This window comes from Panthera uncia (genome assembly GCF_023721935.1).
Source record: "Panthera uncia isolate 11264 chromosome A3 unlocalized genomic scaffold, Puncia_PCG_1.0 HiC_scaffold_11, whole genome shotgun sequence".
In the NCBI taxonomy this organism is placed as follows: Eukaryota; Metazoa; Chordata; class Mammalia; order Carnivora; family Felidae; genus Panthera; species Panthera uncia.
This window is the reverse complement of record NW_026057578.1, coordinates 85,266,447-85,285,459: the sequence shown is the minus strand read 5'-3', so window position 1 is coordinate 85,285,459 and position 19,013 is coordinate 85,266,447. Positions and strand designations below refer to the sequence as shown.

Here is a 19,013-nt window from a genome sequence, read left to right as displayed (position 1 = left end):
CTCTTCTCTCTCTGTCCTCCTCTCTTTCTCTTTCTCTCTCCCCCTTCCTTCCTTTCTCTCTCTCTCTCTCTCTCTCTCTCTCTCTCTCTCTCTCTCTCTCTCACATACACATACATACACATCCACTCTTAATTTGATTTTTCATTAACATTAAAGTTAACTAGCAGCCAAATAGAATAGCTCTTCATAAAAAAAAAATGAAGCCCTGCAAATTAAAAAATCATTAAGTCCTTTGATACTGAAGCTCAAGTGGCTACCTGTTTCTCAAAGCTGGTTGTCAAGGTTCTGAGCCCTAGTCTCCAGTGCTCTTTATGACTGACTGTTGACCTGAGGGACCTTCTTTGACAGCTGGGTCGTTTGTTACCCATGTCTCTTCTGGGAAACAGACAGACATGAAAGAGACCCAAGAAGAGAGAACATCTTTATGTAGGCCTGCTGACCTTCTGTGTAGGCCACATGGCCCAGATCTCAGGGGGTGGGCCATGGGGGAGGACATGGTGACTTTATTCCTTTGCCTTACCCACCTGGCCTTGTATGTGTTCAGTGGATGAAGGCTGATGAAGTGGAGAAATCCAGCAGTGGCATGCCAATACGGATCGAAAACCCAAACCAATTTGTGCCTCTCTATACCGACCCCCAAGAAGTGCTGGACATGCGGAACAAGGTAAGGTGGGAGCTGCTTGCCTTGCCATCGCTTCTCCCACAAGCAGGGAGCAGTCTCAGGTCTCACAAACGTGAGATGAGTTCCCAGGGTGCACCTGTCTTAACACCCCAGATGCCTCTTGTGGGGAAGAAGCTACTATTCATTGGCCATACTCTAGCGCTGTGCTCACTCCTGTACTTATGTGGTCCTAAATAACCCTCAGACACAGATACTTGCTTGAGACATTAGATATGTCTAAGAAACCTGCCCACAAATTGAGTTTTTATGAATTTTATGCTACTTTTCTTTTGGCTCATTTTTAAAATTTCAAAATCTTTTCTGTTTATTTCTCGACCTTTGCTTTATAGTTCACTCACTCATATTTCTCATGTTACTTTAAGAACTAAGTTGTAGTAGACCACCCCCAAAAGGTAAAATCACAGAATGGTGATTTAATGTGTGGTTCAAGGACCCTCTGCAGTGCTTGTTTAAAATGCAGATTCCACGGCCAATCCCCTGTTCTTCCCCACAGACAGATTCAGATTCAGTGGTTGTGGGGTGGCCCCGGGAATCTGTTATATTAAAGAAATTTCTCAGGGGCTTCGATAAAACATGAGGACCTCCTTCAAGGAGCTACTATGCCTTGTTCACCTCTTAAAAATGACCTCCTCAGAGTGCATGAGAATCTGGTATTTTACATAAACTACTCATTCACCCTGAAGCAGACATGGAGACTGTCTCTTCAAGGCACACACTGTGTTAGAGGAGACAGGCCCCCACCCCACTGGAAGGACCTTTGTAGACCCTAGTCACGGAACACGCTGGACACCAGTATGCCTTCCAAATGCTCCCTCCCAAACTCCACTCTGTGACACTGAACAGCAAGCTCACTCTCCCCTTCCCTTGCCACACAGATTCGAGAACAAAACCGACAAGATGTGAAGTCGGCGGGGCCTCAATCCCAGCTCCTGGCGAGCGTCATCGCTGAGAAGAGTCGAAGCCCGGTACAGCAGAGGCTGCCCCTGTCTGGAGGGGAAACGTGTTTGCCTTCTGGGTCTTCAGTGCCTGGGGCTGGGCAGCAGGACCCCTGAGTCCTCATGCCCACCATCCCCCATGATTCGGGGCGCTGGTGCTCTTGCTACAAGACGGATGCTGTGAGGGCCAGGGACAGTGTCTAATTGCTCTCTCTGGGTACTGGGCAGGGGAGCCTGGCCTGCCTCAGAAGGGATGCTAACTTCCATGCCTTACCCATGGAACTCCACTCTGCCCTGTATTGGTATCCTGCAAGTGGGCATCACAGGAGGGTGGCTGGTGACTCCCAGCTGCTCCAGGCCCGCCTGCCCTGAGCGTTTCTGGCCTCTGTGCGTGGATATGGCATCATCAGGCCATAGCGCTGGGAAGATGCTCATGTGCTCACAGAGGGAAGGCATGTATATAAGGACTGGTGCTCAGTTAGGGGCAGTTAGTTGCCCACACAAACCCACATAGAGTTAGAAAGTATAAAGTTTCCATGCCTGAGATAGGACAGTGTTTTACTAGTGCTTAGCAAAAAGGGTGAAGATCATAATTCTGGTTTGTGTTGAAAATCATTGTTACTCATTGCAAGGTAGCAGTGGGCATGGCATATTCCTTAGTGGTAAGAAGGGGGAAAATACAGGAACTGTTCCCCTCTGCAGAGTAAATTGAGATAGTTTAGATCAGGCTGCAGCCCACAAGGTGGGTGCCCATGCCAGGAGGCGTGAAGGTTATGTCATTGCAACAGCACGGTCACCCACCTCCACTAGCCAGGATGAGGAACACCCAATGTGCCACAGGAGCAAGGATAGAAACACCCCATGATACTGGCGTGGTGGTGGTGATAGTTCGGTACAGTGAGCAAAACTGTTAAAAACTCTGCCATTTACACCATGTTCTTGGAATCCCTCTTTTTTGGGGATCCTGGTCTTGGATTCTCTCTTGAACTCTGTGATTCCTTAAGATAAACCAATGCTGCTTCTCTTTTGGAAGATGCCCAAGGCCCATTGTCAGAGGACCTGGTAGGCCAGGGAAGGTGGCCTGGAGTGTGTGGTGTGGCCCAGCTGTTGTGGGCTCACCTCCCGAGTTTCACACTCTTTGACTCCTCCTCAGCTTCCAAGCACTGCATTCTCAAAGGTCACAATGAAGATGGCAAATTAGGAGAAAGGGCTATGGGGTCTGAATTTTAGACCTTGTCATGGGCTAGAGAGGTCAAAGGATTCCTGAAGCTCACACAAGTTCCAGCCAATGAGCCCCCCAGGAATTGTTGCCACTGTCCCCCAGGGACCTGCAGTACAGGCAGGTTGAAGATCTGAGATTCAGGACCTTGGCCTCCTTGTAATTTATGACTGTGTGCAAAACAGGACTAACTGTTTGGACTGAGAACGCTGAAGCCATTGTGTGTTTTGCATTTGACTTACTGCTGTGTGCTGTGGCTTGTGCTGCTGTCGGGGTGGGAGGAGGGTGTAGTGGGGAATGGCTGGCATGAAGCTGGCTTGAGCCAACGCTTTGCTTGCCGGCTTTTGGCTAACTGACTTTGGGCTGCCAACTGTATTTGCATAGTGATGGCTTGCAAGCATCCACAGGAGGGATTGCAATAAACGTGTGTCTTCCTTCTGCTTGGGAGCATCCTTTGATTTTATTTCTAGGGCAGAGGGTGGACTCCCTGCATTTACCCAGGTAGTTGCAAAGAACCCAGGTTTGGGGGTGAGGTAGCCATGGGGAGGAATGAACAACCCCTACCCAGAGGCCCCGAGCTGTTTCCAAGGAGCTGCATGCCACGCTGCCCCTAGCAAGACCGCTGGCAGCCACATGAGTCTGAAAGGAAGCTCGGGCCTGGGCCCCAACCACGGCATTCAGAGAGCAACACACACTCTGTGGTTAACTTTCAGTCTACAGAGAGCCAGCTGATGTCCAAGGGCGATGCGGATACCAAAGACGACTCAGAGGAGACTGTGCCCAACCCCTTCAGCCAACTCACTGACCAGGAGCTGGAGGAGTACAAGAAGGAGGTGGAGAGGAAGAAACTAGAACTTGACGGTAAATAACCCTGGCTCCCTAGTGCTTCAGGATCTCCCAGGGTGGAGGGAGAGCTGGGGGCACCCAGAGAGGCAGCAGAGCCACCAGCCATTCACTCCCACCAGTACCCCTGTGACCATGCCTCTGCTTGGCAGGGCCCGCGGGGCTCTAGCTAGCCTTCCTTTGCTCTCACTCTCATCTTCACTTGCTTCTCTCCCTCCTCTCTCGTATCCTCAGTTTGCCCTTCCTGCCCCATAAACCAGCATAATGCTATTAATTACAGAATGGTCCTCATTGCTCAGCGCCTAATGGTGACGGTGACACAGTGTTGCCACGACCTTGTCTGAGCCTCTCACCTGGGAATAAAGGAGTTAATCCTTGCACAGTGCTTAGAACAGTGCCTTTAAGGGCCGCCTGGGTGGCTCAGTTGGTTAAGTGTCAGACTTCAGCTCAAGTCATGATCTCATGGCTCGTGGGTTCAAGCCCCCCATCCAACCCCCCCATTGAAACCCCCGTCAAGCCCCTCGTCCAGCCCCACATCCAGCCCTGCATGGACAGCTTCAGATTCTGTTTCCCACTCCCAATGAGCCCTGCGTCAGGCTTGGTGCTGACAGCTCAGCCTGGAGCCTGCTTCGGATTCTGTGTCTCCCTCTCCCTCCCTCCCTCCTTCTCTCTCTCTGCCCCTCCCCTGCTTGTGCTCATGCTCTCTCTCTCTCTCTCAAAAATCAATAAATATTTTAAAAAGAAAAAGAACATTACTGATTTCTTAAAAAAAAAAAAAAAAGAACAGTGCCTGTAAGTATGGTTTAGGTCAGATAAACATTAGGTATGGTAAGGTAATTATAACAGTGATATTTATTAATCTATAAAATTATTATTCCTTCTTTATTTCAGAATCTTCAGTCAAGCTCATTTCTCCATGTTGACTCCCAAATATTCACATTCATGATAGCCTGTGGGCTCTCACTCATGCCTTTGTCCCTTCCTGGCACAGTTTCCCCTCTCAGCTAGCCTGATCCGGACTTCCATCTCCAGCCCCTCTCCAGCTAAAAAGCCCTCTCTGTCCCTCTCCAACCCCCCTCCCCACTTTGAGCTATCCCTTCTCTTTGTTTCAAGAGCACTTGGGGTCTGAGACACAGAAGAATTCAGCTCCTGGTTTAGCCCACCAGGCGAGGCTTTTATTCCCTCAGGGCAGAGTCTTCTTCCACAACCCCCTCCCCACCCAGAGTCAGTCATCTTCCTGGGCACAAAGCACACACTAGAAAAACCCTTGCTAGCTTGCTTGGAATTCTAATATGACAATTGAAAAAGTAGATAGAAAACGTGGTGCTTTACATCCCTAGGGGTTATTTGGGTTGAACATGAAAATTAGATAAATGATACATAAGCTACATGTAAACAAATCACAGGCAGGAAGCCTGCAGCCTTGAGGTCCACATCAGGGCTAGCGTTCCACTGGCAGATGCTCTTGGGTGGAGGAAACAAGACAGGAGTCTGACTCCTCCCATTTGCCTCCCCCAGAATGTAGCAGAGATTTTAAAAAGGTTGGGGGAAGGAGCTAACTTCAGCCCAGAGAAATGAGGACCAGCTAGAAGAAAGCATTTTTGTAAATGTTTTCTCTCTGCCCACCTCTCCTCTGTTTGATCCCTAACTTGAGGTGGTTTCCTGTATTTTCAGGAGAGAAAGAAACCACTGCAGAGGAGCCTGGCTCCCCTGTAAGGTCTGCACCTGCTTCTCCAGCACAGAGTCCAGCAAAGTCAGAGACGAAGAGCCCCCTGGTCTCTCCCTCCAAGTCTTTAGACGGTGAGTGCAATGTGCAGCTGGGAGGGAGAAGGCATGTCCACAGCCCGGAAAGGGGTCTGTGAAAGGCAGGGCAGGGGTGCACACTGCAGGGACCCTGCCTTTAAACAGGTGTTGAAAAGCTACCCCAAAAGCTTTCTGATCTGCCATTTCTAGGGAATCTGAAATAGGGATTACCAAACGTAACCTTGTTTCATTCACAACCTGTGATAACACAGCTTACAATTTAAGTGCCTGTCTGAGCAGTGATGAGTGAGTTAATGATTGGCCCACAGCCTTTTCACCACTAACTCAGACTGGCTGATGGGTCTTTCTAGATGCACCAGCCCAGTGCTCAAACTTTAATGTGCGTAGGGATCATCAGGATCTTGTTAAAATGAAGACTCTGTTGCAGTAGGTCTAGGGTGGGACCCAAGACTGTATATTTCCAACAAGCTCCCGGGTAAGGCTGATGATGTCATTCTCAACCTTTGGAATCTCAACACTGGAATTACATGGGGAACTTTGAAAATCCTGACATCGGCCTGGGTTCCCACCACAGCACTCCCAGTAGTTCTCAGCAAAATGGGCTAGGGGTAGGTTAGAGAAGAGTGCACTGGAGTTTTAAGATCTCTCCAGATAAACCTAATGTGTAGCCCAGGCTGAGAAACACTTAATTAGATACTAGTTTAGACAATTAATGTCTAGGCCCAACTCAACCACTAACTAATAATAACTGCTAATTTTAGAAAATCAGATAATCTCTGGGCCTCAGTTTCCTTATCTGTCAAATGAGACTACTAATATTTTCCCTTTTAAAGGTTCTTATAAGGGAAGTTGTCGATGGAAGAGAGTATACTTTGAAAGAATAAGAACGTTTAAATGTAAGATCTAATTGTGATAATGATTAATAATATACGTATGGTAGATAATGATGTTATTATAGTCTATACCACCTAGATCAGAAAAGTGTCCTTAATGAGCTTCTGGAATCACTCTGGGGCATGAACACTCCTCCCCTGGGTCCCTTGAGCCCTCACCAGGGAAGGCTGTACCGCCAAGCTGGGCTTGGTGGACTGATGAGATCTTCTCCCTCCTGGGTCGAATGACCACATGTGTGGATGCTGCTAGAATCCCCTAAGCCCTGAGCTTCCTTCAGAGGTGAATTGCTGCCTTGAGTGCAGTCCCAGCATTGCCAGAGGAAACCCATCTGCTTGTGGCCAGAGCTCCAAGTAGATGTCCCCTGCCTGTTTGTGTTCATTGTGTCTCATCATGGTGTTGTCAACCTGTCTCCACAATGTCTTCCTTTCTCTTCCCATTTGTGCCTTCATCAAAGGACTTTCCTCCGATTCTGAATACTTGTCTCTGTAGTAAGTATAGAGAGGCCATTTACTAACTCACTCCAACACTTGCAATGGGGGAGGGAGGACTTTTTCAAAAGAAATGTGTTTCTTCCCATCTTTTTCTATGGCAACTCTGCCTTCAGGAGGTTCCTGGCTACAAAATTCAAGGCCAACTCCATATGTGCTATGCATGGGCTGGGCCTCGCTCTAGGATATACACACACAGGATGCACTCATGCACAAACACACACTTGTACTCACACAGGGCATACCACCCAGAAGCAACAAGCCTGCATAGTGAAAGGGCAGTGGGGCTGGCTCCTGGGCACTCCCTTTGAGGGAATGCTTATGCCGTCAGGAGCACATCTGCATCCCTGTTCCTAATACATGGCCCCTCCAAGGAGTTCATGACCTCTTCTAGGGTTGTGGCCCAGAGCCTGAATGGCCTTGGGACCAACTGCCTTATGGAGATGTTTAGAGCACCTGACCTGAATGACCATGTCTTCGTCATCCCTTGGGGCATGTGCACCAACTGCAGGAGGGAAATCCAAGCTGGAGAGGAGGCTTATGGAAGCAGTGGGACAAAGGCTAGTAATTCCATTTCAGCTCCTGGGAGCTCCTTGGAGCAATCTCTGCTGTTCAGGGGGACAGAGGGCGGGAGGAGAGGTGTATGACAGGTGGGATAACTGCTTACCCACCCCTGACATCATTCCCACTGGTAGCATGATTCCTGCCCTCTCTGGTCCAAATTTGAGCCCTCACAGAGAGGCATATCCTGGTTGAATTGTTGGAAAAGTCAAGGTCTTCCCTGAAGACTCTTCCTGTAGCACAGACAGAGCCAGCTCTGCATGACGAGGCCAGAGTTGTAGCTGCCTCGAGTGACCAATGTGAAGCAGGGCTGGGTGGACATGGCCAGGTGGCCCGATAGCTTGCCTGGTTCCCCAGGGCAGACAGGGCTGACCCTCCCCTCTACGTGTGCCCTTTCACATTTAGCTCATCCATTGGATCAGGGCTGGTTTTTCTCCATTTGTCATCATGCATCACCATGCTCTCAAATGCTCTGGTGCTGAGTCACCTTGGTGTCCCTCCTCATCTGTATCCTACCCCATTGGCTTCCCTGAAGGAGACTCTTGCAAACCCTCTTCCTCCACACTGGTCATCTCTGTCATTGCCTTCTCTTTGACTGGCTCCTGACTGTCCCTGTCCCTACTGACTCCATCCCCCAGTAAACTTGCAGGAAGCACTGGCTGTGCCTGCCAAGAAATAGCCCTGTATTCAACACCATCACTTACTGATTTCACCATCTAAATAAGTTACTTAAAAACCCTGCAGAATTTGGGGGGGGGGGGGGGGGGCGGGGAGTGTGCCTAACACGAATCTTGCCCTTCCTGACTCAGTGTTGTTATTGGGATAAAATTTGCAAATGAATACCAAAGGGCCTTATGATGTGCTTACGTGAATGAGTTCTCATCATGTACTATGTTCCCAGGATTGTGGGAGAAAATACAGACTTGCTGTTTTAAGCCACTAAGTTGGGATGGGGCGGGGAGGGGGGGTGTTATACAGCAATAGATAATTATTAAATCATGATGCATAATAAGAGCTGGTTTTATAGAAATTAGTTCTGTGTGTTGACTAGACTCACCTGGATGGTTCTGTTCCACTCATGTTCACTGGGGCTGCAGTCATCTGGGAGCTTGATTAAACTAGAATTTCCAAGATGGTGCACTCTTGTCAATAGCTGGAAGACTGCGTTCAGCTGGGGACACTGGGATGGCTGGTCTTCTGTCTCTCTCTCTTTCTGTTTCTCTCTTTCTCTCTCTGTGTCTCTCTGTCTCCATGTGGTTGTAGGGCCTTTCCATGTGGCCTCTCCATGTGTGTTTCCATTATAGTAGTCAGATTTTATTACATAGTGGCTCAGGGCTTCCCAAAATCTAAAAGCAAGAACTTCTAGGCCTTCTTAAATCTTCAGCCTGTAGCTGGCTCAGTGGCACTTCCTCATCATTCTGTTGGTCACTGTGAGCCACAGAGCCAGCCAGATTCATTTTGGGAGGGGACCATGCCCAACTGTGTCTTCTTAAAAAAAGGTAAATGACATACGCAAGTGTAAAATGGATATATTGGCAATAGGTTTAGAAAAGGACAAGATCATTGCCAAATGTCAAGGGAGGCTTTAGCCAGACAAGAGGGTTTATGAGGCCAACTAGCAAGTGAAGTGAGGAGAGGAGAGTGGACAGAAAGAAGGTTGTGTCTAGGCAACTTTCAAGTCTATTGCCAGGTGATGATGATGGGAACACATGGTGCAAGGGGAGGGGAGTGAGGACCATTGAAGTAAAGGGAATTAGAGAATTTAGTAGCTGGATGATGACAGGACATGGGCCACAGATAGTAGAAGGATAGGAGGCCAAGGTGTTGGATACTAAGAGAAAGACAGTCCTTAGAAGTCATCTGGAAGAGGATGTTGACTTGCCCAGAGAATTTCAGAAGTTATAAAAGATCTCATTACAAGAGTCTGCCCATAGTCAAACTAACCCATTCTGACTGTCCCCAAATTTACACTCATCTGTCCCATCTTCCATGCAACCATACATTTCTCCAGTCTTTACCCCTGTCAAAAACCCTTGTCTTTTCATGAAACTTCTATCCTTACCTATTTCTTCGGTAAGTCATACCAGTTATACCTCACCCATTACTCACATTCCCAGAGTTGAGCATGCCCAGTGTGAGATCTCACACACCCACACTCACACAACTCACACAGTTCACTCACTGACACCAACACTCACACACCACACCCACACACTCATTCACAAACACACACATATACTCAAACTCAACTCACACACACATATACAGCTCACCACACATTTACACACTTACACACACACACACACACACACACACACACACGCTTATTACTCATATACTCCTGTTAGTTTCACATAGTGAAAAGAACACAAGAACGGATGTCAGGAGACTGAGGTCTGCCCACTTTTACTACTTTACTCAGTTTTCATTTCTGTAAAATGAAGAGGAGCTGAGTTAGATGATCTTTAAATTCCTTTCTACTTTTCAAAGTCTGTGGTTTTATAATTTCCCCTCCTCCCTCCCCATCCAGGCATTCCAAAGCTTGAGTGGAAATGGGATGGGGGTGGGGAGGAGAAAGGGAGGCAGGTGGGCCGGGGGGCTTATTTTCTGGGATCTGAGCAGCTCTGGCCTTAAACATGGCGGCAATCTAAACACGTTCCCTCCAGGTGGCTGATAGAATGAGTCGACCATGCATCTTCCCCTTCATCTTCCCCTTCAGTTAATCCTTTTATCTTGGAAATAAAGGGTCCATGTCCCTCAGGGATTCCATTCTCCCTCTGCCTTCCCCTCTGTGCCTCCTGGGAAGATATTCTCCATTTTTCCCAAAGTTCTTCTCAGGTACAGAAAAGGAAATGGCTATAAAAACATGTAATTTCCATGTTAACTAATTGGAATTTAAATAAAAATTTAAAAAATGTAATTTCCGTATTTTCACTGGTGAAACTGAAATAGTTACAATTCTTAGCTTCCCCTTCTGAGTCATGAGTGTCACTGCTCTCCCCCTTCCTATAGCCTGAGTCTGTCTCTTCATTTTGTGCCTAGAAAAGTTCTCAACTTGGTCCTCGCTGGGCCCCCTGCCACATTTGGACATCATTACCTTATTTACATTTGTAGACAATAGCCCAGAGTAACAGACCTGCCAACCCCCTACAATGCCAGCCTGTCTCTCCTGTTGCTCTAGACTTATTTTACAGAATTATTTAGAAATGGTTCTGTTAACCCCAGGTAGAAACCGTCACCTGAAATTGAAATCTTATGGGTCATGTCTTTTGATCTTTTTCTAGAAGGTGCTAAGACAGAAACAAGCAAAGCCACCACAGAGCCTGAAACAACGCAGCCAGAAGGAGTGGTGGTCAATGGGAAGGAGGAAGAACAGACCGCAGAGGAAATTCTCAGCAAGGGCTTGAGCCAGATGACCACCAATGCTGACACAGATGTTGATACCTCTAAGGACAAAACTGAGTCGGTCACCAGCGGCCCCATGTCCCCAGAGGGCTCACCTTCCAAGTCTCCCTCCAAAAAGAAGAAGAAATTCCGAACCCCGTCCTTCCTGAAAAAGAGCAAAAAGAAGGAGAAAGTGGAGTCCTGATTGGTAGCATTCTCATCTGCACCCTCTCTCTCCACCCCTTCCCTTCTCCCAACTCTGTCCCTAGAAGCACAGGGCCAACAAAGGATAGAATAGGACCCTGGGTCACACTCTGAGGGGGAACTTAGAGATCACCCAACCAACCCCTCATTTTACAATTGCCCCAGAGAAATCAGGTGACTTTCCCAAGGTCACACAGCTAGTTAGTGGCAGAGCCAGCACTAGAATTCGGGTCTCCTGGCCCCTAGTCCAGTGCTTTTTCCACTATATAACACTGCCTAGTTGTGGGTCGCCTTTGTGAGGTTGCTGCCCACCAATCTGAGCCCAGGGCAGAAGGCCAGAGTGGGCTGCAAGCTCGCACAGCCTCAGACCAAATCAGACAGGTCGAGGCTTCCCCTGAGAAAGGTCCTTTTCCTTGCGGGAATCCAATCTCCTGCTGATGGAGCTGTCACAGTTTAGAAATCTCTCTTTCCCACAGGGTCCTTGCTCTGCTGCTCACAGTAACCAGACAAATTGACCTGTTCCCTCCACCAGAAGTTAATCTTTGTTCCCAAGGGCTGATGGCTTAGCTCATGCTTCCCCAACCACTAACCCTGAGCTTTCTTCATGGAACCTCCTGAATGACGGATGGATGAAGAATTGTAAGAGCGGGCAGACATGAGGGCAAGCCAAGTCAGCCACAGGATTCGAGTAGTTTAATCAATATAAGAAGCCAGGAACTCGGCCCATTTGAATCGTGCATCTCAGGCGCTTCAAAACTAAAACCAAATTTAGCTTAGAGAAAAGTTGTCTCATGCTCAGGGCAGAAATTTGGGGAAATTTAGATCCTCCTTTGGCTTTGGGTTGTACAAGGAGGATCAAAACAACACAGGAAATGCTATGCCTTTCTAGCTTTGCATGACACATGGAGCAATGTGGCTCTACCTGTTTCACTCCTACCTGGCAGTCAGGTGTCCCCTGACTTCCCCACAAACCTGGAACCTGGCTCACACACCGGAACTGGCATGTTACCCTTGGCTCCTTTGGGTTCCGACTCAGTCACTCTGGGTCCAGCAGAGGAGAGTGAGATGAGCCCTTCAAGATTAAGTCTCTTGAATCATCTAGGAGAGAAATCAGCTTGAGTGTCCTCACCCTGTCACTATCTGTCCATCCTGGGGCCTAGTAAGAGCTATGGCTTTCGTTGTAAATGCCAGCACTACCTTTTCATATCCTTCCATGGGACATCAAGTAATAAGCGTTGTTGGCTCCTAAAAAATAGACAATCCATTCTCTTTATAGCACAGTGTCTTCAAAGAGTATTTTTCCTTTTTGTCCTGATGATTGTGAAAGTACTTTTGAAAGTTCTTAATCATCGTTTTCCACTTTTGGGCACTTACTTTCTATGTATAGACACTGTGCAGCCTTTACATTCGTTGCACCCTTTGACCGTCACAATAATCCTGTGATGTGGGTGAGGTATTCCCATTTTATGATTAAGGAAACTGAGCCCCAAAAGGACAATTGACTTGCTCAGGTGATGTGGCTAGAAAGATCAGAGCCTGGATTTGAGCCCAGCTCAGTCTGAGTCCAGAGCCTTGTTCTTAACAGTTGATGATGATTAGAAAACTTGAATCCCCAAGGATGGTTGTTTTAGTCCAGGACCCATTTCTGTGACTGGTCTCCACTGTGTAATGTCAGCAGTTGACATGAAAGCAGAAAACTACCCGTGTTCTCCCTCATCAATACACGTTAAGTTCCCAATAAACGTGGATTGTGGTGAGGCCAATGTGGACCTCCAACAAAGGAGAGGCAGGAGCCATCTGGTTCGGCCGGAGTATAGTTGGGCTATTTCTTAAGAAGGAAGGAAACTGACACCTGACTAAGGAGAACCCAGTGCTGCATCTCTCTAGTCAGATTCCTAACTGCTCCCCCACCCTCTACTTCGTTCTACTTTCTGATTGGATCTTGTGATGGGCAAGCCAATGGTCAAGGGCATGTATGCCTCAGAAAAAGTCTGTGATGTGGGAAATGCCTTCAAAAGCCAATCCTCTGATGCCTTCTTTAAAAAATTAGATTTCACATTCATTCATTTATCCCTCACCATCTTTGTTGAGCACCCACTAAGCATCAGGCATTATGCTGTCATTAAAAGGAAATAATCATTGTAGCTAGAATAATCAGCAGGAAACAATGTTAGGAGTGGAGACGACATAACCGTTGACACAGCTTTTTGTGTTCAAGTGGTTGTAGCTCAGAGATGATGTTGATTTGACTCTGCATTCAACAAATTCTCTTTATTCCCTTTACAACAATGAGGCCTCATAGGTGAAAATGCCAGAGCCTTGCTGGAGCATCATCCTTGGAATTTATGCCATGGGTCCACCTTACATTTATCCATTTTCTCATTCCTCATACATTCAAACAAAACAGCAGACCTGAAAGCAAAACATAGTCCCTGCCCACAGGAAGTTTTTAAGTGTAGGAGGCATGTAGACAAGTTACCAAACGGGCAAGAGGGCCGAGATGGCATAAGGAAGTAATGATTTACTATCTTCTGGACCAGAGAAACTTTCCTGAAAGATGTGATGATTAAGTTAGGTTTTCAGACAAAGAGGAATTCTCCAGGAAGACAAAAGGGTTGTTGGAATATTCCTGATGAGGGAAAAGCATGTGCAAAGGCATGGAAGTGCCAGGCTCCATGACAGGTCCACTGAGTGATATAGTAATGCCAGAGCATAAAGTGTGAGGGGGTGGGAGGCTTTGTTTTATAGGTGGGAAGGGCTGGATCAGAGAGAAACCTGTAGAAAATGTGCAACTAGATTTTATCATGTAGGGTGTTTGGAGTTGCTGATGGCTTACAGTCAGGATGTCATAATCAAGCTTGAATTCTACAAAAATCTCTTTGGCGGCTGGGTGGAGAATGGCCTGGAGAGGAGGAGAGCAGTGAAGGCACAGGAGATCTTAAAATGAGGCCTTTCTGAAACGTCAGCACTGAAACGTGCTTGGTGGCCTGCCTTACCTACATTTTCCTTTGTAGCATATAGCATGCTTCTGGCACAGAATTTTACTTCCCTAAAATTCTTTGGATAAAGCATCTTAGAGACTTTCAACACGGAGAGGGAAATATTCAAAGAGCTAATCCTTGGTGCAGTTTGCAGGTCTATTTTGCCTTAGTGCAGAATTGCTACAAGAGCTTTTGAGTCATTCTGCCAATTTCTTCCTCCCTTGTATGCGCAGGAGGTGGGGCCCTTAGCTCCAGGCTTAAGGTGGTGCACTGGGTGCTATTGCAGGGGACATGCAATCCAAAAAAACCCAGAGGTTTTTAGAGGAGAGGCCATTTTCTTTGGATTTGGATAAAAGTTGGCTGAAAACTTTTACCAGTATCCTTCTGGAGAAAATGCATCTATGGGGAGCTCAGAATGGGTAGGCAGTAGGTTCATTTCTAGTAAAGCCACTGGGCATGAATCTGCCACAGAAAGGGATGAGAAAACATGAGCCAGTCTGCAGTGTTATGGATGGCTGAGCTGGGCAGCGGGGAGGTTTTGAGGCTGTTTCCATGGGAAGACAGACTGGAGTGAGGTCGGGAGGCAGGAGACAGTTACAGAGAGACAAATTGGCTCCAGTGACTCTCTGTGCGCTGATGGCTGGCACCCAGCAGTGATGTGGGAGAACTGTCCACACAGTGTGGCCTTTCTCAAACTTTGCAAAAAGCTCTGCTAAGAGGCAAGCCTCCATCCCAGATCTGTGCTCCATAAGGGCCTCCTGGCCTGTAGTGACCCAACTATCTGACTTTGTCCAGGTTACACACAGATTAAAAATAGCCTCCCTCAACAGTGCTGTAATGAAAATAGGGTTCTTCCTCTGCAGACAGAGAAGTTCTTCTTAAGGGACTTGCGGGGATTTGGATGAGCACCCTGGTCTAGTAAGAGCCCCACTGAAAACATTGCTCTCATACTATGGATTTATGTATACTGAGCCTTGAATCCTGCTCCCAGTGTCTAATGCACTGTCACTCCTGAATGTGGCAAGGCAGTCATTCAGAAGTCATTCAGCACCATTATAACAGGGCTATCACTCTTGTCAACATGTGGAGAAGCACTATAAGGCCACTTCTCTGGTTACCATGGATTCGAAAGAACCATTCACCCAACACCACGGTTTACTTCTGAAAGCTGAAAAGATCAAAAAGAAATTTGGAATTTTCCATGGAGGTATCCATGGGGGTGGATATACACATAGTCTCCCATTGGCCTGTAGGCCATCTTTTGCACAAGTGTATTTTATATGTTCTAGTTCCAGGCCAAGAGTATTCAGTTTTTGTTGAACAAATGAGAAAACATACAGTCCTTACTCGTTTTCCTTACACAGGTCAGCATAAGCCCTGGAATTGGTTGGTACAGTTGCTGTTGACTCTCTGAGCTTAGAGGAAAAACAGGTCTTGTATTTTCTCTCACCACTTGAGTCTAAGCAAACTCTCAAAGACAATAACATTCAAAGAGTCTCAGAAGAAATTAGGGAGGAGGTAAATCCACTCTCACAGAAAACACAGGGCACCCCCACAACTGTTCCCCATCTGTTCCAAAAGGGATGATTCAATGTGAAAAGTCAGAGGCCTGAACTAACCGATGAAATATGCTCATTGGTTATTTCTCTGTTGCAATCCCACTTGTGCCACAATATGAAAGAGCAGACACAGTAGAGTGATTATTGCCAAATGCCCTGTCTAGCCAACCTATCCACTTGGATGTGGCATACTTTTTGCCAGAAATAAAAGAGCATAGGTAGAGCCCTGTCACCAGGGCACATCCAACCCTCTTGAGCCTCTCAGTGAGAAGCCACCCTCACCCAGGAATCAACGTGGGCATTTCAGGTGGGGTGTCCTTCTTTAGTGGAGAAATTTCCTTTCATCATTTTATATAGATAGGTTACTCTCTTTAGGAATAATTAGAATCTCCAGTTGAGGGTTTTCTTAAAAATATGGAAGTGATGGTTCATATTGGTTCGTACTTGGGTTTTGCCAAATCGATGTTTGGTGCCATTTGCCTTCAAGATGTCCCCAAAAGTTGGGTCATTACTATGAGAAATTAGACCTGAAGATGGAGAACTGGTCACAGTCACTGACACAGGGGACACAGGTGTGGCTGGAGGCCGAGCCTCAGTAGCTTTCCCCGTGGGGCAGCTCCTCTTCTCACCCACTGGTTCCCAAGGGGCAGGAAGAGGCCGTCTGCAATATGGCAAGTCCCTACCTCTAAGTAGCTTAGAGAAAACATTGTGAGGGTTTGGGGTGGTGGGAGAACTATAGAAAACCCCCCAAACTGTTCTCATCTCCAGCAGATCATCTCGTATAACTTTAGATCTTCTCTTTTTAAGTGAATCAAAGGAGGACAACAGTTGGACCAAGGATGGAGGGGTCGCATTTAAATACATCAAAGCTCTTATAAAACGGGACTGTATTTTGGGGACCTCTGCCCCCACATTTCAACCCCACCTCATGCCTGCCAGGCCTGCTTTGATCTCCGTGGTCCAGCCCACCTTTAAATTCCTGCCATCTATGCTACAGCCGAGTCCAGCACTGTGTTCATCCCTCTCCCAGGAAGACTCAAGTGGGGAGGGGGTCCAGGGCCTGGGCTCACCTGGCTGAGCGTGCGGGGGTCTAGGTAGAGAGTGCCGTGTTCTCTAAAGCCGTGGATGGTTTCAGTGAAATGTCTGTGTCTGACAATCGTCTTCCCTTGTACATGCATTGTCTGTGTTTAGCTTTTCCTAGTATTGTGAAGTCTCAAATAGGGGTTCCATGTAAATACTCTTTCTGCTACTGAAAATGCCAGCCCCCTGGATCATGCATCATTCCCACAAACGGTTTTGCCTTTACGCTAACACTTTTTGAGCCACTGATGTGCAGATTGATGATTAGTTTCTTGGGCTTTTATTTTGCAATTTTATATATATATATAATACACACATATATAATATATATATATATATATATATTTATGGGTTGGTTTTGTATAGTTTTCTGTTTGAATCTCTGAGCACCAAAGCTGCCCTTGGATTTTCAAGAGAACTTTCCAAAGCCACTTCCTGAGGCCCCCCACTCCCCCTCTGCTTTGGTGTTTGTGGTGCTGGGTGGCATCTCTACCCATGAATTTCTGTATGTATGTGCTGTTATCTCACCTGCAGATATTACCCTAGTAAATCTACCGTGCTTGGCTTCCCAGTGTGTGACCCATCTCTGTCGGCCACCCAGCTTGCCCTGCTCTCAGGAGAGTAGAAGCCAGAGAGGGGGTCCATGTAGAGAAACATCCAGCCACACAGGAAACTCCCATTTTTTAAACCATTCCTCACACATGTGAATAATTGAGTTCTGGCTGGGGAGGGAGGTAATACAGTAAAATACTGTAGGCTTCTAAGAAGGGAAAGGCCATGTGGATTTGCAAACAGCTTGTGGAGAAAGATCAGTTTAGATGGGTTGGGGTACAGGAGAGGGATGCAAAAACATGTGGATGGTCCCCATGGGTTGCAGATTCATGGGCTGGAATGCAAAGAAGTGTCAGGCCAGAATCAGCAGGCTGGGGAGAGCTAAGAGGTCACCCAGAGGGTGAAAGGGGAATAGAGATCCTAGGGAAGAGAAAAGACGAAAGAGCCCATTCGCCCCATCCCTGCTCCTCTTTACTCACATAAGGAGCCCAGGATTTGTTGAAGGTCCACACACATATAGGTCAGGCATTGTGTCTCACAAGTAGCACCTCATTTAAACCCCATAAAACCCAAAGGGCGGTCCTATTATTACCTACTTTACAGATGAGGAGCCAGCTCTGAAATGAGGTTTTCGTGGGCCACAGGTTTGTATGTGGTGAAGCCCAAATTCAAACCGAGGTTTTCTAGGTAAGCAAGCCCTTGATCTTTCCACCACTTCCCACTAACCAAGTGTCCTGAGCAAATCCCCCCATCCCCATCATCACTCCCAGGCCCGCTACTTCCTGGTGGGCCAGTGTCCCCAGTGCTGCCTCTTATACCCAAAGCTCCCACAGGCTCCTATGGACCTAGCACAGCCCTGCCCCAAGGCCATCAGTGTCTTCTCTCATGAAGTTCCCAAGGAGACCACCTGCATGCCATGTGACACACAGCTGTGCGCACCACTCAGGCCAAGAAGCACAGCCAGTGTGCCCACACCATCTTCTAGAGCTTGCTGCAGCTGACGGTGGTGGTGCAAACCGTCAAGGGGAGCTCCTCTTCCTCACGTCCTCAATGTCCACTGCAGACCTGAGGCATACAAACATGGAAGCAGAACGCCCTCCACCTTCCAGAAACGCTGAAGGATTTCTTCAGAGTATGCCCAGCAGGGGAGAGAAGGCCTAGGGCCCAGAAACCCATAATTCCCTGTGCGTGAAAGGAGCACTGCCTGGACAGGAAGTGGAAAGGCCGGGCAGGGGGCACCAGCTTCCACCCGGAGCTGGATGAAAGAAGTGAGGGGAGACCGTGGACACTGGGGAAATGCGGTGGGCTCCAGGCCTGACCTCAGAGCATGAGCAGGGTGCCAGGGTTCACACTGTGGAGCCCTGTTTGCAAGGTCTAAATGAGGAGGTGAGAAGGGGGATGCTTGAGCACCAGGATCCTGACAAGCATCAGAGGGGGGTGCCATGACCCTAGGTAATGCTGCCTACCCTAATAAATATGCAAAAGGAAATTTTCAGCCAAGTTATTGTGGATGCCACGGCTGCCACCTAGCCATAATCTGACAAAATGAAACAGAAAAGTAGAAATCTTTCCTTTTTTCTTCCTTTGGGACTTTGGACACAGATCCACACATCTCTGACAGGAACCACACTTAATCTGATAGAGATCTCACTCTATCAAGAATCAGCATGGAGAAAAATAATGTGGTAATAGTTTAAAACTATTGATTTAATAGTTCAAAAGAGGGAGGCCATTCTGACAAACTGGAAGACATGCTCCTCAATGAAGCAGAGTTACTGCAAGAAGCAGGAGGAAGGCTAAGAATATCTCTGTTAATATCCATTTGTCAGAAAGCACCAGCCAGTCATGAAAAGGGAGCACTTCAAAT

General features: G+C 47.4%; 1 protein-coding gene across 7 annotated transcripts in view; it reads left to right on the top strand.

Annotated features, from left to right (window-relative positions):
* ADD2 (adducin 2) overlaps nucleotides 1–17,183 on the top strand; it is a 109,095-nt gene extending 91,912 nt beyond the window's left edge. For 6 of the 7 annotated variants that reach the window (XM_049651643.1, XM_049651642.1, XM_049651645.1 and 3 more), the window contains exons 12-17: nucleotides 545–664; nucleotides 1,558–1,647; nucleotides 3,550–3,697; nucleotides 5,354–5,479; nucleotides 10,671–10,978; nucleotides 11,451–17,182. In XM_049651643.1, the coding sequence (XP_049507600.1) occupies nucleotides 545–664; nucleotides 1,558–1,647; nucleotides 3,550–3,697; nucleotides 5,354–5,479; nucleotides 10,671–10,975 (789 nt within the window). In that variant the 3' untranslated portion in view covers nucleotides 10,976–10,978; nucleotides 11,451–17,182. Of the gene's footprint in view, nucleotides 1–544; nucleotides 665–1,557; nucleotides 1,648–3,549; nucleotides 3,698–5,353; nucleotides 5,480–10,670; nucleotides 10,979–11,450 lie in introns of all 7 variants that reach the window. The other variant, XM_049651646.1, reaches the window with a different exon arrangement.
* Nucleotides 17,184–19,013: the final 1,830 nt, after the last annotated feature.